Here is a 25,033-nt window from a genome sequence, read left to right as displayed (position 1 = left end):
AAATATTGGTTATTTAGAATCCTAACAAAAATCAGTTTTAACGTTTCTGAGAACAATTCACAACAAAATGCCACTCAATTAAGATAAAATTAGTGGTTTCAACAACCTTTTATTACTTAGAAAATCATAGACAACAAAAGAGTGGAGTTTCCAGAACCACCACGATAAAATTTTGAAACGCATCAGTGGTACCAACCCTGACGATGGTACCAGACAATGCGTAATTACGGAATTTCCTTAATTTTTAATTAGACACGAACGATTAAAAATAGATCTGTTCTTAATAAAATTACACGCAGTTTTAATCAACAATGGAGCCAGGTTCCGTCTCACTTCACAAACTTCTGTAATGTTTTTTTAAATTAATTTAATTAATTGATGACTCGTCGGTGGTACGAATCCCAAAAACAGAAAAAATAAAAAGAAATATTAAATGCGGACATTGTGGATTCATAATAATTAAATGAAACAGAAAAATAATTATTAGCGGTACTACAGTTAAATACAAAAATCGTTTTGGGTTAAATTTTTCCTTAAAAAAACTTCACAATTCATCAAAAATATTCAAAAAAACATAAAATTCTGGACTTCAATTCCTCATAAATAAACACTAATAAATAAAAAATAATTTTTGGTAATAGTACCAGGAAAAAATATAGAAAATCATTTTTGGGTTAAACTGTTCCGTAAAAAGATCACAAAAAACCTAAACCATATTTCGTCGCAATTCGCAGAAATATAAAATTGTGAAAATGACAAACATAAACATAATTGCTAGTACCATGAAATATGCAATCATTTTTGGGTTAAATTTTTCCTTAAAAAACACCAACAAAGCGAATTTCGCCGAAACTCTTTCTCTCCTTTCTTCCAACCAACCCAAAGGTCACGCACCGACCCATCGTCAGATTCCTGTTAAAGCAAAGAGGATAAACCAGCACTCTTCGCTACGCGGATTTCCCACAAGAAAAAAACAAAATCTTCATTTATAAACGCGTGCTGAGGCGTTCTTCGCATCATTCGGTAAAATGTTACGGTCGTGTGTTCTCTTCTTGATCTTTTCTTGTGCCTTTGCATCGCATTATGACACTTGGCCGTTTACACTAGCGGATAAATACATCGAAGAATTCAAAACAAATGTCGAAGAATTCAAAAAATTCGCACACACGTATCAGCACCATGAAGAAATTAAATATGAGGTGGAGGAACAAGATCTGACCGAAGCGACGAAAAGTGAGTATTTTTTTATCAAATTCTCAAAAATAGAGTACTACCAAGTACCGAATATACATTGTTTCTGCGTGACAACAATAATTAGTGTAGTCCAATTTTTTTTAATAAAATTTAGCCCTCATCTAACAGTGGTACCATTTTTCCAAAATGCGGTACTTCACCCTACCATATAATTTTAATGAAATTTTGAACAAAACCATTCCTGCCAAAAAATAGACAATTCTTAAACATTTTTTATAAAATCTACCCCCTCATCCAACAGTGGTACCATTTTTCCAAAATGCGGTACTTCACCCTACCACATAATTTCAACGAAACTTTGAACAAAACATATTGTTTCATTCCATTCCTGGCAAAAAATCGAAAAATCTTGAACAATTATTTGTTTTAAGATAATGAATTCCTTTATGATGGTACCACTTCCATTTACATAAATCAACCAATTTGTTATGCACCCATAAATTCCATTAATTGGCCCAAGGCTACACGCGCCCGCTTTAATTACAGATGCGGCTCATTATGACTTCATCATAGTCGGCGGTGGTACTTCCGGTGCCATTTTAGCATCCCGATTATCCGAAATCCCCGAATGGAAAATCCTACTTTTGGAAGCCGGCGCACCCGAAACAATCGCAACCAAAGTCCCCAAAAATTGGGAACTACTGAAAAACACCCCCTATAATTGGGGGTACGTTACTACCCCCCAGAACTACTCGTGTCTAGGTAAAAATCTCAGAAATCCCCCTAAACTAGCCTAAACTTTGTGAATTAATTAGGAATGGTTGACCACAAATGTGTCATCCCAACTGGTCGGGCCTTGGGTGGTACCACCTCCATCAACTCCATGGTATACACCCGTGGGAACCCCCGCGACTACGACTTGTGGTCCGACCTCGGAAACGAAGGCTGGTGTTGGGCCGACGTTCTCCCATATTACAAGAAATTGGAAGATGCCCATTTTGCGCCCTTTGATAAGAAGTACCACCACTTTGGCGGCCCCCAACACCTCGAACACCCCCAATACTTGCGCTTTTTGACCGACCATACGCTCGAAGCGGCCAAAGAACTCGACTTACACCTCATAGATTACAACGGAAAGCACCAGATTGGGATAAGTGTACCCCAACTAACTTCAAAGTGTGGCAAAAGATTCAGTACCGCTGAAGCTTATCTCGAACGCGCCGAAAAACGCGACAACCTCATAGTCAAACCTTTGAGCCAAGTTCTGAAAGTCTTGATCAGCACTCACACCAAAGAAGCCCAAGGCGTTGTTTATTTACACGAAGGCAAAACTTTCGTAGCCAAGGCTGAGAAAGAAGTCGTACTTGCAGCTGGTGCCTTGAACACCCCGAAAATTTTACTACTGTCAGGAGTAGGTCCTAAGGAAGATTGTGAAAAGCTCCACATTCATCACGTGGCTGATTTAAAAGTGGGGCATAATTTAAAAATACGGCCAAGCTTCGTCGGTTTGGACTTCTTGTACACGGCAGAAGAAGCCCAAAGTCATGACGAGTACCACGACATCCTCAAGTACCTCAAATACGGGAAAGGACCGCTAACATCCCCCGGAATCGAGGCTTTGGCTTTCCTCAAAACCAACATTTCTAAATCACCCTTAACGTACCCCGACATTGAGTTAAAGTTCCTCTCGCGGTACCACCCCCAGCAAGACCTCTACTCCTGGATGAAGCCCACCCCCAAACACTACGACTCGCTCTGGAAGCCCCTCGAAGCCCACAATTGCCTCAAAATCATAGTCACACTCAACCACCCCAAATCGTCAGGGATTGTCAAACTGCACACCTCCAACCCCCTCCGCCCCCCAATCATAGAACCACATTTCTTGTCAGACGAGGACGAAAAGGACTACCATACGATTTTAGCCGGGATTAAGAAAGCACTCAAGTTTAGCCACACTGAAGCTTTCAAGAAAATTGGGATTAAATTGAACCATCATGGGGTTCATGGCTGTGAGGAGACGGAGTTTGGTACCGAGGCGTACTGGGAATGTGCGATTAAATATTTGGTGGTGGCGACCGAGGATGTGAGTGGTACTGCGAGGATGGGGCCTGAGAGTGACCACTATGCAGTGGTTGACAAGAAATTGAGGGTTCATGGGATACATAATTTGAGGGTAGCTGATGCGAGTGTCATCCCAGTGACCATGAGTGGAAGCTTGGTAGGACCCACGATGGTTATTGGGGAAAAAGCAGCCCATATTATTATGGAAGAGTGGCTAGAGCATTAGAATAGTTTTTTTCACAGCACTTGATCTCTGTATTCTTGACGATTAATAAATTTTTATACGAAAGGTACTACAGTATTTTTTTTTGACAAAACAAAATTTCAAATTTGATGTTCAAATTTGGCCATACGTTAGAGTCCAAAAATTGAAAAGTGTTATTTTTGAATTTTTACCCAATTAGGTGATTTTTAGGTGAAATTTCAAAAACGTGTTAAAAAATATCGAAACCGACCTTGTCATTTTTCAGCTTATTCTTGACAATGTTTCACTCAAAAACAAACGAGATCGAGTGAAATAGGTAAAATACCATCAGTTTTATTTTACTTTTGTGGTTTTACAAAATCTCACAGAATAAATAAATTTCACGTTCAAAAGCCAACAAAACTGACTACTTATCTCGAATGCGTGTTTATAAAAGAAAAAACAAATCAACTGTCTTTCCTCTTTGTACAAAAAATGGAAGCAAATTAATCCAAATACTTTTATTGTGTGAAATATTAACAGTCTAGCCCTCGAAACCATCTTAAAATCAGGTTGCGATGATCGACCAATACATACACTCTAAAATTTTTTGTCTATGCATTATCTTTGCCTTTTTATTGGTTGAACGCATTGAAAGGGAGTGACTCAGATTAGCTTTCGAGCTGGCTCCAGCCAATTAAATTCGAGTGATCTAAACAAAATAAAAATACTTGGCAATTTTATTTTATTTAAGTCGTTGTCTTAAATGCCTCCTTTCCATGAAACGAGATGTTTCAATAATTTATTAAAAAAATAGTAATCAATAAAAAAAAAGAAATTCAATTTAATTTAGCTTTCCGACTCATCTATATGCTAAAAAGCTAAGAAAAAAATATCACTTTTCGTCTAATTTCTCTTTTTGGTTTAACAAAAAGATCAAATAAAAAATATATTTTTTTTATTTTTATTTTGCAAATTTAATAAATAATAATAATAACAATAATAATAATAATAATAATAATAATAATAATAATAATAAAAATAAATAATTATTATTATAAAAGCCTTTATCAATGAAAAAATGTGAGGAAGTGAAGTCTAGCTTATACGGTTGACGCAAAATAAATTTTAATGTAAGATTAAAATTTCGTTTGGAATTCCATTTGGAATTAATAAACAAAATTGAAAATTAATTAAATTCTTTTACGATTTTTCGTCTTATTCTTGATAATCTTTCTGCATCAAAAAAAATTCAGGAAGAATGAAAAAATGTTTTTTCTTGAGTTTCAGTTTTTCTGTTTTTTTAGCTTAGTTTATTTAGGTAACAAATTCGAAAACATGTTTAACTGCTTGAAAAAAGTAAAAACAATTCTTTTTTTGACCGAGTTTTGTCATTTTTCAGCCTAATCATGACGAAATTTCGCTCAAAAACAAACGAAATCGAGTGAAATACGCAAGGTACCATTTTCAGTTTCATTTTATTTTTCAAATTTTAAAGCGGGGTTCGTCAAAACATCACCAATTTCGCCTTATTTTGTAGATTTTGAACGTTTTTAAATCAAATCATGTAAAATAAATAATCCAAAAATTGCACGATGTGTATTTTTCTAAATAAATATTAATAGGAGTTACTTATATCTCGAAAACTAGAGCTAATAGAAAAAATCTATTGGCTGTTTTGAAATCAGCATTCAAATATTGTTCAACAAGAGCAAAATAATCTCAGGCAGGTAAGTAATTGGCTAAAAGTCCAACAGTAAAAAAATGTTAGGCAACAGATATACTGTAAACTTGTGTTTCTAAATACACTTTTTTTACAGTTTCCTGTAAAGTACTACCCATTAAAATCTATTTAAATGGTATTAGATGGTATGCAACCAACTAAGAAAGTGTGTGTTGCCAATCTTAGATAATTTCTTAAGTAAAGCAAACCGTATTTTTAATGGCAAACATAATTAAAGGTAAAAAAACTCAAAAATACTAATTATAGCCTAAATAGAAATGGGCTAATTTCAATAGCCAATAATTTAATTCACATTATTCGTGTGACTGATTTATTTACCAAAAATGAGCTCGGATTAGAGCTGTATTTTACATACCCTTGACAAATATCCAAAAACAATTTTTTAGTTCAAGGGTAAAAAGGTTGGGAAAAGTTTATTATCAGAGTTGACAATTCGTAGGTTTATCATTGAAACAAGATTTCAACCACAATTCTTTATTAAAAATAAAAAAATACATTTTTTTTGGAACAGAAACAATACTATAATAATATTGAGATCATCATAACACAATAATTAAAAAAAACATAAAAATTAAGACAAGGCAAGTAACTTCGCACCTTGAACACTAATCTCGCTATAAAAAGAAATTTAGTCTGTTTTGTGAGATCATCAAGTGCAAAATGTTTCACTCACTAATTTGGGCAAGTTTTTTAGCAATATTTTTTGTACTACGACCAGTATCTTCAAATTACGATGACATCAACATCAACACAATCACGGAACGTTTCGGTACCATTTTTGGTACCACCGACCCAATCAATATAATCCCAAACCACAAAATCGGTAAGTCCCCCAAATTGAAAATTCGCCAATCACCAAAAATTCACAGACGAAGTTTACGATTTCATCATCATTGGCTCGGGTTCAAGCGGTTCAGTCGTCGCGAGCCGACTTTCCGAAATTCCCACTTGGAAAATCCTACTTCTTGAAGCCGGCAATGCCGCCAACATCCTCACAAAAGTCCCCATAATGGCACCACTGTTCCAACTAACACCGTACAATTGGAACTACACCATGGAACCCGAACCCAACGTTTGCCAAGCCATGGAAGAGGAAACATGTGCCTGGCCACGGGGGAAAGCCTTGGGTGGCACCTCCGTCATCAACTACATGATCTACACACGTGGGAATCCCCTGGATTACCAAAAATGGGGCGAAGTTAGCCCTGGATGGGCGTTCCAAGACGTTCTTCCCTATTTCCTCAAATCGGAAAATTGTAACTTGGGTACTGCCTGTGGGAGCGAGTACCACAACAAGGGTGGGCCTTTATCAGTGGAGTACCCTTTCAAATCGCCCATAACGGACGCTTTCCTCCAAGCTGGGAGGGAAATGGGCGAGGAAATCGTCGATTATAACACTGAGAAGTACATGGGGTTTGGGCAACTCCAAGCAAATCAAAAATTTGGGCGCAGGCATAGTACCTTTGACGCCTTCATAGCCCCCATAATCACACGAAAAAACCTACATATCGTATCAGGAGCCCGTGTTACCAAAATCCTAATTGACCCAAACACACGTCAAACCCTTGGTGTTATTTTCGAAAAAAAAGGGCAAAAGTACAAAATTCGGGCCTCCAAGGAAGTTATACTTTCAGCGGGGGTTTTCAATTCGCCACAACTCCTCATGTTGTCGGGGGTAGGTCCCGAGGGACACCTCCACGATTTGGGGATCCCCCCAATTGTGAATCTCCCAGTGGGGCAAAACCTTTACGACCACTTGGCCTTCTTAGGGGTTGCCTATACCATCAATGTGACAGTTGAACCACGCGAAGCCCTTCTCAGCCCACTAGAAGGGCTGAATTGGTTTTTTCGGGGGAAAGGGCTTTACACCAGCTTGGGGGGCGTCGAAGCCATAGCTTACATCAACACTGGGTCACTCCCCCAGGCTAATTACCCCGACATTGAGCTAATTTTTGTGGGCACTGGGACTCTCCAATCCGATTTTGGGCTCGTGGTGGCGAAAGAAATCCGCCTGAAGCGTTCCATCTATGACACGGTTTACAAACCGATTGAAAACACCCCAAGTTGGGCGATTTTCCCCATGCTACTCCACCCCCAATCCAAAGGCCACCTCCAACTCAAATCAACCAACCCCCACGACCCCCCCATCCTCCACGGCAATTGTTTCACGGATCCTGGCGACCAAGACATCAAAACCCTCCTTGCGTCTATCAGATACATCCAGAAATTGGCCCAAACTCCTTCGTTCCAAAAATTTGGGTCAAAACTCCACGATATTCCCCTCCCAACGTGCCAAAAGCACGTTTTCGACTCGGACGACTACTGGCTTTGTGCCATTAAAAGTTTGAGTACGACTTTGCACCACCAGGTTGGTACTTGTCGCATGGGGCACTGGGATGACCCCCAGAGCGTGGTTGACCCCCGGTTGCGAGTGAGGGGAGTCAAGGGATTGCGAGTCATCGATTCGAGTGTCATTCCGGTCACTCTGTCAGCACATACGAATGCGCCGTCGATTATGGTGGGCGAAAAAGGAGCAGATTTGGTTAAAGAAGACTGGAGTGCGATTTAATTTTTTGTTGCAAGGTCGAGGAACTGGTCGCGGCCAAGGTTTGAAACGGAAGGTTGGCGCAGATTATGAAATGATGGTGATAAGGAAAGATGAAATATGCGTGGTCTTGGAAAACTTTCAAGTGGAAAATCTTAACGAAATTTGAATAAAAATTGATGTCAAAACAAATGTATTTTTTTTATCCCTGACATTCTAATGCATAACTATTTATACGAAAATCTTCCATCAAAATAATTATTAAAAAAAAATATAAGACACTCTCTGAATTTATTTTAAGTTTTTCCTCTGTTCCTCTGTTTCTAACACAACTGACCACAAGTCAGTTGACACATATTTCATGTACTCGACGTCAACTGGCCAAAAAAGCAGAGGGTCTATCAATAGCGCGCAATAATTAATAATTTATTTGTCCGTCCGGGTTAGAGAACACACGTTTTTTTAACTGATTCTTATGCAAAATTTTCTCCGGACCTCGAAACCGAAACTGATTTTCTATTTAGAGACGTTTTTGCGGAAATTAAAAAAAAAATTGAAATTGATCAAATTTTGTGTTTACATCGTCAGAAAAAAACTAAAAACCAGCCTGCTAATAGGTAAGTTTAGTGACTTTAATGTTTCCAAGATATTTAAAAAAGCTTGATCTCTCACTGGAAATACAACGTGTTCAAAAATGGTTGTTCATCAAGTCGACTATGCAATGTGCCGCTTCGTTCAAATGATTATTGTATCTGAATATTGTCATTTCTGTAAAATTTTTGAATCCGCTTTTTTATATTTTTTTGCATTTTTCGGCAAAGTTTCAAGTCTTTCTGTAATTTTTGTTGTTATTAACTCTTTATAGTTTTCAGATTCGAAGTATTTTTGCATCAATTTGATGGATCTGTCACTCTGACAGTATTTACAGTTTAAATTAAGCGGCACATTACGTTCAAAATTCATAGGTGACTTGATGAACAACCATTTTTGAATATTTTGTACTTTATTATATACATATTATGATATATTCGGTATCTTTCAGAAACGATATTAAAGTCAACGTTTGTCACACTTATTTAAAATTAAATTTCTAAAAGCTGTTTTAAAAATTCAAAAATATCAAAGCATCTAAGGTACTTTTACTTTTGTAATACATTTTCAACAATGAATACACTCAAAAATGTTGATTTGATTAAAAAAAAATTATTGAAACCTTGAATCTTGAAGCTAATTATCATTTTATCTTTTCGATTTTAATTAAAAAATTCATTTCGATAAAATTTAAATAGGGCTATTATGAAAAAAATGCATTACACATAAATTATGATAATGCGAATGTTATAAACTAACAGACAAGACGCAAACCTGAACGAAATGTCACCAACTTCCCGATTTTTCGAGAATAAACTATTACAGTCCGAATTATTTTAAATTGAATTGTGATTATTTAAAATTTTTTTAATGCTAAACAAGACTTACTAAAACCTTGCAGTTCCCTGCTGTTGGTGTGTTTTTAAGACTTAATTAAAAAATACATAAATATTCATACTGCAATAATCTTTTAAGAGAGAAAAATAATTATACATAAAAAATAAAACTTTAATTAAGCATAAGCTCAGTGTTTTAATTTCAAGTACTTCAAGTAGAAAAATGGAGCACACTTTGTTATTGAATAGATACGCTAACACAAAAATAAGACAAAAATATATGTCTCTAATAATACTAATAAAATATTTGATTGTTTTAGGAAATTACTTGTAAACCACAAAACCTTCCCAATTTTTATAACCGTGAAAAATTCTTAGGAAAGTGAAGGACTTTTGAGTAATTAATGTAACAGTACATATATTTTTGATGATATTTTTCCTTTTTCAACTTAAACGAGTAACTAAAGGATAACTGCAGTTCATTACCTATACATTTATTTTTTTACTTGAAAATCGAGTGGCAAGTGACGGCAGACCTCCAGACCATTTAAAAAGAGGGGGTCCAGCCGAAAAGATTCAGTCGGCTTCCAAATTTTACAAAAACATTTTGAGAGAGCACCAAGTTGATAAAGCCAACAGTGCACAAAAAACTGAAAAATATAAAAAAAAATTCTATTGTAACTTCCTGCTGAGAGAAACAGGAAAATAAATTGTTAACTGCAGGTGAGTTTTTAATTAGATTTGTGAGATAGACATTATAAGGTTGACAGCAAAATTGTTAGCGTTTGGTTAAAAAATAATTACAGCTTCTAATCAAGTTCAAGGTTTAAATGAAATGATATGAAAGACATTCGAGAAAACCGGTCAAATTCTTCTCTGTCTGCTGTACCAAAATTTTCAAGGTCTCGTACCAAAGCCCTTAATACAATCACTCTGTATATTGACAACAAAATGTTATGGTTTGATTACAAAAATCTAAATATAGTCCGGGACATTTCAATATGAGATACGTCATACCGCATACCTTGACGCGAGACTATATAGAGCACAAAAACTAGATAAGAGCTCAAATTTAGGGAACTTGGTTGTTTGATGTGTTTGATAGATGACAAATGTAAACAATAATAAAAATTTAAATATTTCTTTATTGTAGTAAAGTACAGCAAAATGTACCAACTAGAACACTTAAAAACAAATGGAGAAACTTTCAAATGCTTTGAAGTACCGTTGCTGGAGTACTGTTGAGGTTATGTTTGACCTTGGTATGACTGTCAGGTTTAAAGTTGAAATTTGCATTAAAAAGGCCATAAAACTCTCGAAGTGCCTTTTAGGGTAGTCATCGTCATGTTCCAATTGCATGCCCCCTCTCTGCCACATCAGTAAAATTTGCCACAAAAGTTTTAAAAAACGACTTTAAACAACAAAAAAGGCCCTATTTTCATTAACAATGAGACATATCTCGCTGCATGCGGCACGACATAGGCCTCATAGACCAATCTCATTGTGAATGGTTTTCGCTGAGATCACTTTGAGAGGGTTTCACTGAGACTGACGTTGGCGGAAGGCTGAAACCTGCCTCGCGACAAGTCTTTGCACCAACATTCGAAAACGCTGTCAATGGCTTAAAATGATGAAACTGTCAGTTTTTTTGTGTCTTTTGGGATTAGTCTTTGAGTCCTGTCGCGCCGCATGTAGCGAAGCAGATCTCATTGTGAATGGGTTCTTTAAGAAACAGTTTTAATGTACACCACAAGACATACACTGAGACGGCCTCATGCCTCATATCATGGCTTGTAATTGACAGCATTTTATAAAATAATTTGGAATCATAATGCAGAGATTGTTGCGAGACAGGCAGGCAGGTCTCAAGCCTACTGCAGAAGTCGCTCTCAGTGAGTCCATGTCTTAGAGATGCAAGACCAATTTAGACCATTTACAGTGAGATTGGTGCCCGAGACCTATGTCATGCAGGAAGCCAAACTTCATCGTGAATGGACCCTTTTCAATGGGGGTGTGCTTTTTGAATAAATTTGAAATGGCCTTTTTGAAAAAAGCAGTTGTCTCTCTTTTATTCATCTATTCAACACGTTTGTATTCGATGCACTTACACCAATTTCATTATCAGTGTCTTGATTATCAGGCAAGGGCGAAGTGGAATTGGGGGCAACCCAGAAATAAAAACACTTTAATTTCCTTTATTAGTAGGCTATATTTTTTGTAAAAGACGACTACTCTCAGATAGAGACGTACAAAAATTTAAACAAGAGTAAAAGTTGGTTTTTCGCAATATTTCACACTATTCTTCCACACGTCCACAGTAAAATCAGAAAGCGCTTGTTGTTATAAAGCCCTTATTATGTTTTTCGACGATGGATGAGACTTTGTGACGTATTTGTTAAACGTAAGTTTTCAAATACCCCATGCCAGTGCAACGGAGTTATATTAACAATTTTATGGGATTATTTTTAACTTTACACCCATTCTGCTTGAAACAAGAGTCGCTACCAGGAAATAACAACGAAAAAAGTGGACCCAAAAGGCTTCAGCTGCAAATTATAAACACTATCTGTGATTTTTTTAATATTTTTTTTAATAATTAATTAATAAATGTCGTGAACTTACTTTGAAGTAAACAGTGAGCTCCATCTATAACTCATAATTACTTGAACCGCAATTCCCATCATCAAAATGTGCAAAACTGCGATAAGTGAGGTTATGCAGGTATGCACTTTGTTTTCCAGTTTTTCACACAAAATATATCACAAATTGCGCAAACCATACAACCACCGACAGTCAGTACTGTCAGTACGTCACAGCAGCTTTCTCCAGCACAATCACTGACTGCAATTCTGTATTGTGCCATTCCCGTCTCATCATATAATCTATAATTGTTATATGACAAGTAATGTTTCTACCTTCAAAAATACTTGCGTAAATATTTTATTATCCCGTTAGTACACACTTTTAAAGCAGCCACTGGTTATATAGATTAAAATTATAACATTTCCTTTGTTATTGTGTTATTGTTTACATCAGTCAGCTGTTTACTGTCATTTTCTAATGCTACCAATTTAAAAAATGTCCCTGTTATTAAAGCTCAAGGACCATAGAATGAGAGAGAGAACATTTTTTGTTCACATAGACGCTGAATATACGTATAAATGTCAGAAAATTCAAATTTTTTATGTCCAAATAGAAATGTCCCGGACTGTAGTCTCTCATCAAGTTCAAGGTTTACATGAAATGATGTGAAAGACACTCGACAAAACGGTCAAATTCTTTGTACTCAAGGTTAATATGTTAATGCTCTTATTACAATCACTCTGTATATTGACCTACCACACTTTTCCACTCTTAGTTTCCGGACCAAAATAATTACGCGACGAAGGTCTTATTGTGAAATGAACTTTATTAAAATTAAAGTTTTCAATGTCTTAGTTCTTCAGTAATGATCAGATTTCGTTGAAACAAGTATGACACAAAAATTTCCAGTGTTTAGTAAAAGTAAGTATTTTTTAAATTACTTTTATTAACTATTATTAAATAATTTGAATATTAACTAAACTTTGGCTCAATTTGCATAAAACATCGCCTCTTAAAACGCATGCAAATATCAGGCCAAACTTGTTTAGGCAGAATTATTCCATACTTACATAATTTTTGCATATTTTTTTCTGTGGAGTAATCGTAAACAATTACATCCTAATACGAGTAGCTCTAAAAAAATCACTTAATTGTAATTATTTGTTCGCAGAGTGATAAACAAGTTATACTCAATCCTGCAAACTTTTTTCGTAAACATTCTGTATAAGGAAGGGCTATTTATCAAAAATAGGTAAAAAACTAACACTTTTTTTGTAAATTAGTCAAAAAAATAGACCGGAAATCGACCGCCAGAGGAAATAATCTCAAATTATAGACACAAAAAGTGATAATTCGCTTTTATTTTCCAGAAAAATGAAACTCCAAACAGTTTTCTTATTAACACTTCTCTTCCTCGTCAAAAGCGACGATTCCGAAAACCTGCAGTACATCTACGACGAGCTCAGCGCCGTCTACGGCCAATACAGCAACAAAACCTTCTTCCTCACCCCCGACCAATGGGCAGAATGGACCCTCCCCAAAGACCCCGGCAAGCGGGAATCCCCTAGTACGTACCCGCCCCTGACCACGCCCCCAAATAACAAAAAATAATTTCCAGAATCCGGCTACGATTTCATCGTCGTCGGCTCTGGTTCATCGGGTGCTGTGATTGCCAACCGTCTCTCCGAAAACCCCAACTGGGAAGTCCTCCTCCTCGAAGCCGGTAAAGGCGAAAACTTCTTCAGCCAAATACCCCTAGTGTGCCCCACCCTCGCCTTCACCCACTACAACTGGGACTTCATCGCCGAATACCAACCCAACGTATCGTTCGGCTTCGAAAACAACCGAATGAGATGGCCAAGGGGCCGGGCTTTGGGCGGGACCTCCGTGATCAATTTCATGATTTACACACGGGGGAATCGACACGATTACGACCGGTGGGCGGGACAAGGCAATCCGGGGTGGTCCTACAGAGACGTGCTCCCTTACTTCATCAAATCGGAACGCTCCACGTTGAATAACCCCCACCCCGGCGTCCACGGAACCAATGGCTACTTGGGCGTGTCCGACATCTACCAATCAGAGATCTTGCGGGCGTTTATCGAAGGCGGGAACGAACTAGGCCTGCCTTATTTCGACTACAACGCCAATGAAAAATCGTTTGGGGTGTCGCCAATACAAGCGACTGTAAAACGTGGGCGGAGACACACCACAGCTCGCGCCTTCCTCCATCCAATCAGACACCGGAAAAACTTACACATGCTCACTAGTGCTTTCGTCACCAAGGTCTTAATTGACCCAAACACGCGGCAAACTTATGGAGTTGAATTCTCCCGATTTGGGAGGAAATATCAAGTTACGGCCTCCAAGGAGGTTATATTATCAGCAGGGACGTTCAATTCGCCCAAATTATTAATGTTGGCCGGGATTGGTCCACGTGACCACTTGGCCGAAATGGGGATTCCCCTCCTGGAGGATTTACCAGTGGGGCAAAACCTCCACGACCACTTGACCTACCCGGGATTAAGCTTCATTATCGATAAACCCCTCTCCCTGTCCGTCCTCCACCTAATTAACCCCAAAAACATAATCGATTTCCTCTTCAACGGCACTGGCCCTTACACCAGTCTGGGCGGAGTCGGTGGGATTGGCTACATAAAAACAAAAGAATCGCTCGAAGTTGAGGACATCCCCGATATCGAACTACTGTTCCTTGATGGCTCCCTTAGCACCGACTACGGCCTATGGAACCGCCGTTGGATGAACATCCGTGACGACGTTTACTACCCCGTCTACGGCCCCACCCACAACATCCCCACCTGGACCATCTTCCCCATGTTGCTCCACCCCAAATCCACCGGTTACCTCAAACTCAAATCGCGCAACCCCCGCGACTACCCCCTCCTCTACGGCAACTACTTCACAGACCCCGCCCAACAAGACCTCAAAACAATGCTAGCCGCCATCCGCTACATCCAAAAACTGGCCAACACTCGACCGTTTCAAGAAATGGGAACGCGGATGAATCCGAATCCGATTCCGGTATGTGCACACTTGATTTTCGACAGCGACGCCTACTGGATGTGCGCCATAAGGGCTATAAGTGTGACACTGCACCATCAAGTAGGCACGGCGAAAATGGGGCCGAAGGATGATCCCACAGCGGTGGTCAACCACGAGTTGAAAGTGTACGGGGTCAAGGGGTTGCGGGTTGCCGATTGTAGTGTGATTCCGTTTGCACTAGGAGCGCATACGAACGCACCTGCGATTATGGTGGGGGAAAAGGCGGCAGATTTGATTAAGGCGGATTGGGAGAAGGTGGCACGATGAGGGTGGTTTTGACAGAGGTGTCAGAAATGGGAGAGTTGTCCAGTTTAATGGACGTTGACCAAAGCCAAAATGTAAATTTTTACAAATAAAGATTCAATTAGTGATTATTGTTTCATTCACGAAAACATAGCAATGTGTATAGAGAAAATTAAGTAAAAAAATTATTGGTTCGAAGTTTTTCACGATAAAAATTCACCAAATTAAGCAAAATAATGTTTTTTTCTATAGCAGATGTTAAACTATTTCGTTATCAATTCTATGTAGATGAAATAGCAAGAAATCAACCGCAAAAATTTACAAAATATCGGAATATAACTTTTTTCTCTTAAATTTCATTAACTTGAAGGCCTGCTACAGTAAATAATGTAATAATGAAGTACATGTAAATAATGCGTTATAAATACACATAAAAAATTAAAATGCTGTCAACAATAATTTTGACCAGCGTTGTAGAAGAGAACAAGCCCGGTCCTTCAAAATCAGTGTTTTTATTCTGTGAAACTTTTATTGCCGCATCAATTGAACAATCAAGTGTTACAATAAAAAAAATTACACAAAAATTGTTGTCTCTTGTATTTTTTAACTTTTTTCATTTCAATATATCTTTAAAATTAAGCGTCTTAAAAATATCAGTTTGCCTTTTCAAAAACAAACAAATTTTGCCCTTTTTATTGCCTTTTACGCTTTTTTGCCATTCTTACTGTTTTCTTTTGCCTAACTAACCGCCCTCTATTTATTTATCAATTTGTAAAATAATTCCACTCGTGACTTTGTCATTCTTGAACTTAACATTTTCACTCGTAGAGTATAATAAATAAGCAAAGGCGTATCCAGGGTGGGGGACGGTGGAGCAGCTGGCCCACCTTTTAAGTTTAAAAATATAAAAAAAAACTTATAAAAAACTAATTGCCTTTCAGCATTTTGAAAAAACCTTAGTAAAGATACTTGCATCAAATTCGCGTGAGAAGTCATAATAACATGAGATCGAAAATAAACTTTCGAGAGAAATATCCTAATTTAATGTTTAATTGCTACTCGTTTTATTGTTATTTGCAAAATTTAGTAAAACCAATTAGGACTCAAGAAAATATGAAGTGGCTAGAGTTACACTTCACTTCAAAGCTTGCTCTAATTGAGTACATTTTCGATCTCATAGTATATTAACTACTCAGTTAATGTTAAGTTAATGTCGTTAGTAAGATGTTAAATTTGAAAACTGCCCCTTTTGTTTTGAGCTGAATACGCTCCTGATAATAAGTATTTATTTTTTGTAAGTTTTTTGAGTTTTTCAATGATTTTTTTTTAACTTGCTTCAGATGGCTACGCACAAAATAAAAGCAAAATTGATATTATTTATTCAGTTTTTTCGTTCTAGTTTGTTAGTTTTTGAAGTAGAGTCTCTATCTAAAGATTTTCATAATATTATCCTGTCAAACCACGACAAAAAAACAACAATAATAAATCCAACTCGCTCTTCCCCTCTTTATTACACTCGATTTAGCTCGCTCTTGAGAAAAATCTCGTGAAAAATTAGCCAAAAAAACACAAAACTTGATCGAAATTGGTGTTATTTTAACTTTTAAACTTGCTTCTGAACCAAAGTTTGAGAGCCTTTTGCAAGTTTTTACTAAAACAAACCAAACTGAATCGATAATTATGTTTTTGTTGCCTATTTAGCTCGTTTTACAGCCAGAGGTGTAATTACATCAGCCGGAGGTAATCTGTACTGAGGTATAATTATTCTGCAAAATTTCGCTACAAACCAAAAATTCACCAAATAAGACGAAAAATGGTGTTTTTTTGAGATAAAAATTAAGAACTTTTTCGAAAACCGGCTAAATTCAGCTAGTTTTCACTTAGTTTCTTAACTAAAAACTCATTTATTTTGCAGTATCACAGACGCCAAAAAATGGAATTGATATTGTTACGTGATTTTGAGATTTCAAAAGTTAAATTTTCAGTTTTTTTGTAAAATTTCGCTAAAACAGATTGAATATTACATTATTTTAACATTTTTCAAGCCATTAGAGGCTCCAGTTTATTGAAAATTTGATAAAATTCCGCGCGGATCTGGTGATTTTTATTTTTTGAGTTGGTAATACTGTAAGCACCACTGCTTAAAGAGCGATTTACACTAGCCGATTATGTCCGACTTACACCACGGAAAAAAGACTGGAATGACTGACTTTTTGGCCATTAATTTTCAAAAAAATTGTAACCAGAAGACTGTCTTTTATTTTTTAATTCTAGTAGTTACAATCACGATCATGTTATACCACTGCAGTAAACAGTAAATAAACATATGCAAGGTTGTTCCAGATAGGTACGCCCATTGTAAAACAACAACAAACAGGCACACCAACCAAACACAATACAAATGTCAAAGGTCAAATAGTAGAGCACTTAAATTTTATTGCAGTTAGGCAATAAATGAAACACATGATTAGCGGGAATTGTTGAAAACAATTTATGACTAAGAAAAAATCTTCTTTTGATAATACTTAATTAATAAAATAACACATTTTTGTCATATTAAAAAAACAAGTTATTAATAAATCTCTAAACCGGTAAAGATGAGACGTTAATTATTGAAACGTAGTTTTTGTATCTCACTATCAATAATACTACAATTAAAAAGTTATTTTTATGGTCGGGAATTCTATTTATTCTTATCAACAACTAACGATTCACCTTGAAAATACCCCAAAAGACCCCAGATTTTGCATGCAGGTACCCCAAACCCCGCAAACGCTGTAGTACAGCCCCAGCCACCCTTGTCCAAGCTACCCCAATAAAATTACCTGAAACAATGAGGGCTTCATTCGGTCCCACCGTATGGATATTTCCCATGTCTCCCAACACCTCGGCACCACACACACAGTCACAAACCCTCCACAAAACCCCCTTAAAATTTCAGGTTAAACATGAAAAAACTCCGCTTTAATTTTTTAAGCCGTAATCATACTACGACCTACTGCCTAACGCAGGCGCACCAACTTTATTTAAACAACCCTAAACGCAATTTCTCCCCAATTTAACCGTCCACCGTCGCTTTCCTGCCGAAATAAGGGTTGAGAACGTGCGCAGAGTAGCGTCGGTGGCGACACGACGCCGCCGCTCAATTGACATTTGTGAGTCAGCCAATCGGACGTATGTCTGAGATTAGGGCATCGGGGTGCTGTGATTAGTGGCTTTGGTGGGGGCTTTTTCGAACTTTTATTGGAAAAAGGTACGGAATTTCGCCAGAATTGTGGGTAATTAGCGTTTCGCAATCGTTTGGGTTCAGTTTTGGGGGTTTTTGGTTAAGTTTGGGTGACCTAACCTCAACTTGTTACTTTTTGTTTTCGTTTGACGTTTGAGCTTGGGGGCCCGTGTTTCAGGCACAATGGGCGATACCAGCGATTTAGACCGGCAAATCGAACAGTTGAAAAGGTGCGAAACGATCAAGGAATGCGAGGTTAAGGCGCTGTGTGCGAAAGCTAGGGAAATTCTTGTTGAAGAGAGCAATGTTCAGAGGGTTGATTCCCCGGTTACGGTAAGCGCAGCCCCCGGAAGGGGTCACGGTTTGGTTCATTGTGACTTGCTTCAGGTTTGTGGCGACATACACGGCCAGTTTTACGACCTGAAGGAGCTCTTCAAAGTGGGGGGCGACGTCCCCGAAACGAACTACCTGTTCATGGGGGACTTTGTCGATCGTGGGTTTTACAGTGTTGAGACGTTCCTCCTGCTACTAGCCTTAAAAGTAGTACCGAAAACGTGACGCAACAAGTAAAAATTTACGATCATTTTTTTAGGTTAGGTACCCCGACCGCATCACCTTAATACGAGGCAATCACGAGTCGCGTCAAATAACCCAAGTTTACGGATTTTACGACGAGTGTTTACGCAAATACGGCTCCATAACCGTATGGCGGTATTGCACCGAAATTTTCGATTACCTCTCACTTTCGGCTATCATTGATGGCAAAATTTTCTGTGTTCACGGGGGGCTGTCGCCCTCCATCCAAACCCTAGATCAAATCAGAGTCATCGACCGGAAACAGGAAGTACCACACGACGGACCAATGTGCGACCTGTTATGGAGCGACCCTGAAGGTAATTAATAGCCCCCTTGAGTCGCTCCCAAATTGAAAAAAAAAATTGGTGGCCAAGTTGGCCCCGAAAAATTATATTTGTGTCCAGAGTTAGTCATGAAAAATCAATGTTGTAGATACCCAAGGTTGGGGCGTGTCGCCCCGAGGGGCGGGCTATCTGTTCGGTTCCGACGTCGTGGCCCAGTTTAACGCCGCCAACGACATTGACATGATCTGTCGAGCGCATCAGCTGGTCATGGAGGGCTACAAGTGGCACTTTAACGAGACTGTGCTGACAGTGTGGTCAGCTCCAAATTATTGCTACAGGTAAAATTACCACTGGGAGCGCCACTGAGCTAGGTTGAAAACAGTAACTTCAAATGTCGGGAAATGTTTATTATGATTGTACGAATTTGGAGGCTTTCGTTTTTCTTATGTCTGTATTTTCGAAAAGTGTTTTTATTTCTGATTGCAACGATGTATCACATGATATGATCGAATGCTGGTTAAAATGGAGAAAAAATATTTTTGCGAAGGATGCTTTGGAAAAAACGCCAACAATTTTGTTTTTAAACCTACTAGATTTTGGAGGTTTATTTGAATTTGGATCTAGAAGCTTCACATCACCACCAAGCCTACTTATTTAAAAATTAAACCACATGATAAACAAACTTACTAAACGATACATTAAATTCGTTACTGTTTTCGACGAAATGTCGTCAACAAAGGGCGTCTAGTTTTTTTTTCCAAACTGGGCATTTGGTAAATTTCGGTTATTTTTTGTGTTTGCAGGTGTGGCAACGTTGCCGCAATTTTGGAACTGAACGAGCATCTGCAACGTGATTTTACGATTTTTGAAGCGGCGCCTCAGGAAACTCGAGGCGTGCCATCGAAAAAACCACAAGCTGATTATTTTCTGTAATAGTTTAGTTGTTCTTTTATAATTGTAATATACATATTATACTCTTGGTCATCTGTTAATTCATAATTAATTCATCAGTTGTAGTTACGTATTTTTTCATGGTCTTCAATTATGTTTAAGACAGTTTTTGTTCCAGTTGTCGATTTATCCCTCTATTGACTTCGAAATTCTAAAACTGTACTTATAGTGAATTTATTTATTTAAAACCATGTATTGTACCATTTGCAGACTGCCAAAATACATTTTTTTGTAAAATTTGAGTTTTATTTCAAAGATATTGCAAATTAAAAAAATAATGGCGGCACTGGCAGCCATTTTGGGACGGCTAATTCAAAACCGTACCCATCGCGTGTGTGATAGCTAAGCAAAAAAGCCTTAAAACGTATAATTAAGCTTTGAATTGAAGGTTTCTTAAGTTTTATGTTTCAAAATCGAAATTTGAAGCCTCCAGTCATAAAAAATCATTTTCCATGAAGCAGTAATTCTTTGTAACAAGACACCCCAAGCATTTGTGTCAACCACAAATTACAAAATTTCTGAAGCTCAATTCGTAATCCAAATCAAACAGTTGTTATTCCTATTTACTTATCTGTCTCTCATTGGTTTTATAATTTTTATTTTGGAACAATTCGCGTCTACACGACTTCGTACCATCGGGACGCTTGATTTTGACAGTCGCGGCATCATCAAGCCCAAATATTTTCGTTTTTTCGTGCTTTTTTTACCAAAAATCCGGTGCATAAGCCCTTAAAAACATCCCTTTTATCAATTCAACCCTTCGTGGGCTTCTAGTGCATGAATTGCGTCAACCATGACCGACGAGAGGCTCCACATTGTAAGTTAACCCCAAAACCCCCAAAAAAATCATAAATTGTCCGTGTTATTTAGGACTGGGGTAACGATAAGTTGCACCGCACCCAGAAGCAGGTCGAGCGCAACCCCTACGACCTCGAATCATGGTCGATTTTGCTGCGCGAGGTGCAAACCAAGCACATTTCGGAAGTGCGCCCCCTTTACGAGCACCTCATCGACATATTCCCCAGCGCGTCGCGCTACTGGCGCATCTACATCGAGCACGAGGTGACCTGAGCCCCCTTGTCGGCACTAACCTGACTCACGATTTTTTACAGATGAAGTCCCGGAATTTCGAAAGAGTGGAAAAGGTAGGAAAGCCGTTAAATTGTAAAGAGTCAAACGAAATAAAAACCATGACGCTAGACTTGTTTTAGTACTTTCAACCCTTGCTGTTGTCGCGAGCATTTGTTAATGAATTGGGGAATATTTTGTGTCTTTTTTCCCTCTCCAGGCGTCCAATCCTCGCTAAATAAAATGTTGCCAAACGAGAATTTGTTTTTTTGTTGCGCCAATATTCTCCTTTCGTTAACCAATGTTTGGCGGGTTTGTTCTAAATTTTTCGTTGTTCCAACAGTTGTTTCAAAGGTGTTTGATGAAGATCTTAAATATTGAGTTGTGGAAACTTTATCTCGGATATGTTAAAGAAACCAAGGCTTCGCTCCCGACCTATAAGTACGTAAAACCGCCCTCTAGCGTTTATCCCATGTTTTGATTCATTCTTTAGGGAAAAAATGGCACAAGCCTACGACTTTGCCTTGGACAAAATCGGAATGGACATCCATTCGTACTCGATTTGGAACGAATACGTGAATTTTTTAAAGGGGGTGGAGGCCGTGGGCTCGTATGCGGAGAACCAGAAAATTTCAGCGGTGCGTAAGGTCTACCAAAGGGGCATTAATAACCCCATGACGGGGATGGAGACCTTCTGGAAGGACTACATAGCCTTCGAACAAGTAAAAACCCCCAAAAATTACGAAAAAAAATTATGCAAACATTTCAGGCCATTAACCCCATTATTGCGGAAAAAATGAGCATCGAGAGGAGTCGCGATTACATGAACGCGCGCAGAGTCGCCAAAGAACTCGAAGTACAGATTCGGGGGATTAACAGGAACGCCCCCAGTGTGCCCCCCAACGGAAGCCCAGAAGAGAGGAAACAAGTCAGTTATAGTTGGCAACTCTGCCGAATTATTTCATTGGTCACAGTAGTACAAACTATTGGCAATACTGACTTAATTACGTTAAATATTTATCAAGAAAACCTAACAAAAATACGTTTAAATCTGTTGCCAACAGATACAATCTACTAGGAGTAAAAGTGATAGTTTGCAGAACTTTGCAAATATTTCATCTGAGCCACATAAACTCACTTATCGGCAAACATATTTATTCAAATGACATAATAAAGACAGAATTTTTTAATCCATTTCAGAATTTCACAAAAAACTCGATCCTCAAAACTCTTAGTTCTTGAGGTTAAAGGAGAACACGTTTTAGTTTGTTTCTAGTCTGGCAGATGACGTGGATTTTTTTAACTGTTCTTTTTTTTCGGAAACGAAAAAGTGTTTTCAACATACAATTTTAATTAAATCTGAGCGAACCGTAACACTTTTTTTTATTTTTTGACTTCGTTATGAAAAAAAAAATTCTCATAATAAAAAATATTTAAAAAAACAAGAAATCGAAACGTACTGCTTGGAAGTAGCTGTGGATTAATGTAATGATTGGCTTTGTTTCTCTTATTCATTTTTAGTTTACATAAAAAAATAAACTATTTCTGAAAAGCTATTTTTTCTTAAAACTAATTCTATCACGTAAAAATCTGCGTTTGCTAAAAATGCTTATTATTTTTTCTATGCATATGAATTTCTTCAGATTGTTTGTACAGTTCCTTATAACAATTATTATCAATGAATTGAAAATATTAATAGTAATATTAAAATTAAAAATATAAAAAATAATATAAAACTAAAAAATATCCCTAAACAACTCCTACTCATAAACGTTAATAAACGTATTATAAACGTAAAGTATAAAAAAATATCATTAATATTTGTTTAAAATTTCAAGAAAAAAATGTCAAATATTTTTTTAAGTGTTACGTTGGCACAAATTCTAATTGTTTAAACGACCCAATTTCATTATCAATTAAAAAATTAAAAACAGAAAAATAATTTCCATTGTACTTTTTTTAACTCTGCCTTAAAAACAGATGCTGTCTGTATTTCGTCACATATTATTAATATTCTTGCCTTAAAATAAGTAGTAAAGGACTTTTTCGTTTTAATGTTAGGCAGATTGTAAAGTAGAAAAATTTTACTCGTTACTTTTGCTGTTAAAAAAAATTCTTTCAGGTCGAGCTGTGGCAGAAATATATCGCGTGGGAGAAGAGCAATCCGCTTCGCACCGAAGACACGGCCCTCTTGACCAAACGAGTGGTCTTCGCCCTTGAGCAATGCCTACTTTGTTTGGGACACCACCCTGATATTTGGTACCAAGCGGCACAGTTTCTCGAATACAGTTGTAAAATTCTAGCCGAGAAAGGGGTACTAATTAATTTTGGCGCCAAACTTAAATTTGTTTATTTTTTGGTGGTTTTAGGACGTCAACGCTTCGAAATTATTTAGCGAAGAGGCGGCAAATATGTTCGAGAGGGCGACGAGCTCGCTCTTGAACAAAAACATGCTACTTTACTTCGCCTACGCTGATTACGAGGAAGGGCGTTTGAAATACGAAAAAGTCCACCAGATTTACCAAAAGTACCTTGAAATTCAAGATATCGACCCGACACTTGTACCAATACAACAAACAAAAAAAACGGTGTTTTTATCGTAATTTTTAGGCGTACATCCAGTATATGAAATTCGCCAGACGGGCCGAAGGGATCAAGTCGGCTCGGGCCGTTTTCAAAAGAGCGCGCGAAGACAATCGCTCCAAGTACCACATTTTCGTCTGCGCCGCCTTGATGGAGTACTATTGCAGTAAAGACAAAAACATCGCGTTTCGAATTTTCGAACTGGGTTTGAAAAAATTCGGGGATATCCCCGAATATATCACGTGTTACATCGACTATTTGTCACACTTGAACGAAGACAACAACACGCGAGTGCTATTCGAGCGCGTCCTGTCATCTGGAAGTCTAGAACCGGAAAAATCCGTGTACGACATTGGTATTTTTCACGACCAATTGACGAAACAAATTTCATTTTTAGTGACATTTGGAACCGTTTTCTGGAATTCGAGTGCAATATCGGGGATTTACAGAGTATTGTCAAAGTTGAGAAAAGACGATCGGAAGTCTTGTCAAAAATTAAAGAATTTGAAGGCAAAGAAACGGCACAATTGGTCGACAGATACAAATTTTTAGATTTGTATCCCTGCACGGCCACGGAACTCAAAAGTATAGGGTGAGAACAACTGTGAGATTAAGTTGGCAGCACTTATTTTTATTTTATATCAGGTATACAGAAGTGATCAACATAACGGGGGCGGGGCGCAACCACATTTTACAGTCGATAATCAACCTCGACGGCGACGCCCCCTTGCCCCTGCCCGACTACTCACAAATGATCCCCTACAAGCCCAAGTCCAACCCCCTTCCGGGCGAGCATCCGGTCCCCGGTACGTATAATTTTTTTGCCAACGCGATAACCAAAGTTTTTTAATTTTTTGACCAACGCGGTAACCAAATTTTTTCATTTTTTCCCAGGCGGTGCGTTCCCCCACCCTCCGGTGGCGGCGTACCTGTGCACGCTTCTGCCGCCCCCGGCATGTTTCCGGGGGCCTTTCGTCAACGTGGACCTCCTCATGGACATTTTCAACCGGATCCAGTTACCGGATTCGCCCCCGCAGCCGTCGGAAAATGGGGGCGATGTGAGGCTTTTTGATTTGGCAAAATCCGTTCATTGGATCGTCGAGGAAGGGGGCGGAGTCGGGATTAAGAGGAAGAAGAGACTGGGATTGGCTATGGATGGGTCAGATGATGAGGATTTGCCGCTGCCGCCGACCAATGATATTTACAGGCAGCGGCAACAGAAGCGTGTGAAATGATTTAATTGTGCTTTGTTCATTGTGACTTGTTTAAGTATAGAATAAATTGATTTCATTAGGATTATT

At 38.0% G+C, this 25,033-nt stretch overlaps 6 protein-coding genes and 1 long non-coding RNA gene across 9 annotated transcripts in view; 5 read left to right on the top strand and 2 right to left on the bottom strand.

Moving 5' to 3' along the window:
• Flo2 (Flotillin 2) overlaps positions 1–18,122 on the bottom strand; it is a 76,957-nt gene extending 58,835 nt beyond the window's left edge. The window contains exon 1 of the mRNA XM_008193749.3: positions 17,870–18,122. Within this exon, the coding sequence (XP_008191971.1) occupies positions 17,870–17,918 (49 nt within the window). The 5' untranslated portion in view covers positions 17,919–18,122. The remainder of the gene's footprint in view (positions 1–17,869) is intronic.
• On the top strand, positions 908–3,548 carry LOC135265207 (glucose dehydrogenase [FAD, quinone]-like). Its single transcript, XM_064358274.1, has 3 exons — positions 908–1,233; positions 1,741–1,956; positions 2,010–3,548. Exons 1-3 carry the CDS (start codon positions 1,029–1,031, stop codon positions 3,479–3,481), a joined length of 1,893 nt encoding a protein of 630 aa, XP_064214344.1. The 5' UTR covers positions 908–1,028; the 3' UTR covers positions 3,482–3,548.
• On the top strand, positions 5,825–7,908 carry LOC135266997 (glucose dehydrogenase [FAD, quinone]-like). The gene is made up of 2 exons (XM_064358500.1): positions 5,825–6,006; positions 6,053–7,908. Exons 1-2 carry the CDS (start codon positions 5,844–5,846, stop codon positions 7,750–7,752), a joined length of 1,863 nt encoding a protein of 620 aa, XP_064214570.1. The 5' UTR covers positions 5,825–5,843; the 3' UTR covers positions 7,753–7,908.
• Positions 9,726–15,170, top strand: LOC661553 (glucose dehydrogenase [FAD, quinone]). Of its 2 annotated transcripts, XM_015981063.2 has the most exons (4): positions 9,737–9,878; positions 12,910–12,990; positions 13,109–13,305; positions 13,357–15,170. In XM_015981063.2, exons 3-4 carry the CDS (start codon positions 13,113–13,115, stop codon positions 15,066–15,068), a joined length of 1,905 nt encoding a protein of 634 aa, XP_015836549.1. In that variant the 5' UTR covers positions 9,737–9,878; positions 12,910–12,990; positions 13,109–13,112; the 3' UTR covers positions 15,069–15,170. The 2 variants fall into 2 exon arrangements, with proteins under 2 accessions (XP_008191961.1, XP_015836549.1); XM_008193739.3 differs by lacking the exon at positions 12,910–12,990 and having other exon boundaries at positions 9,726–9,878.
• Positions 9,884–11,918, bottom strand: LOC135266999 (uncharacterized). Its single transcript, XR_010335224.1, has 2 exons — positions 11,778–11,918; positions 9,884–11,701 (listed from the first exon to the last, which is right to left on the bottom strand). It is a non-coding gene; the product is annotated as an uncharacterized LOC135266999 (long non-coding RNA).
• Positions 18,123–18,143: 21 nt separating the features above from the next.
• Positions 18,144–20,318, top strand: Pp4-19C (Protein phosphatase 19C). Of its 2 annotated transcripts, none has more exons than XM_015981073.2 (6): positions 18,144–18,297; positions 18,449–18,603; positions 18,658–18,810; positions 18,863–19,163; positions 19,279–19,468; positions 19,934–20,318. In XM_015981073.2, the coding sequence occupies exons 2-6, from the start codon at positions 18,454–18,456 to the stop codon at positions 20,061–20,063; spliced, it is 924 nt and encodes a 307-aa protein (XP_015836559.1). In that variant the 5' UTR covers positions 18,144–18,297; positions 18,449–18,453; the 3' UTR covers positions 20,064–20,318. The 2 variants fall into 2 exon arrangements, with proteins under 2 accessions (XP_015836559.1, XP_015836560.1); XM_015981074.2 differs by having other exon boundaries at positions 18,192–18,322.
• Positions 20,319–20,702: 384 nt separating this feature from the next.
• LOC661644 (protein suppressor of forked) lies at positions 20,703–25,031 on the top strand. Its single transcript, XM_015981062.1, has 12 exons — positions 20,703–20,898; positions 20,952–21,143; positions 21,194–21,226; positions 21,493–21,590; positions 21,643–21,871; positions 21,919–22,077; positions 23,272–23,463; positions 23,519–23,710; positions 23,760–24,076; positions 24,130–24,324; positions 24,378–24,538; positions 24,627–25,031. The coding sequence occupies exons 1-12, from the start codon at positions 20,875–20,877 to the stop codon at positions 24,965–24,967; spliced, it is 2,133 nt and encodes a 710-aa protein (XP_015836548.1). The 5' UTR covers positions 20,703–20,874; the 3' UTR covers positions 24,968–25,031.
• The last annotated feature ends 2 nt before the right edge of the window (positions 25,032–25,033 follow it).

The sequence above is a fragment of the Tribolium castaneum genome, chromosome 8 (assembly GCF_031307605.1).
Source record: "Tribolium castaneum strain GA2 chromosome 8, icTriCast1.1, whole genome shotgun sequence".
Classification (NCBI taxonomy): Eukaryota; Metazoa; Arthropoda; class Insecta; order Coleoptera; family Tenebrionidae; genus Tribolium; species Tribolium castaneum.
The sequence above is the reverse complement of the archived record's forward strand: the minus strand, read 5'-3'. Positions and strand labels throughout refer to the sequence as shown.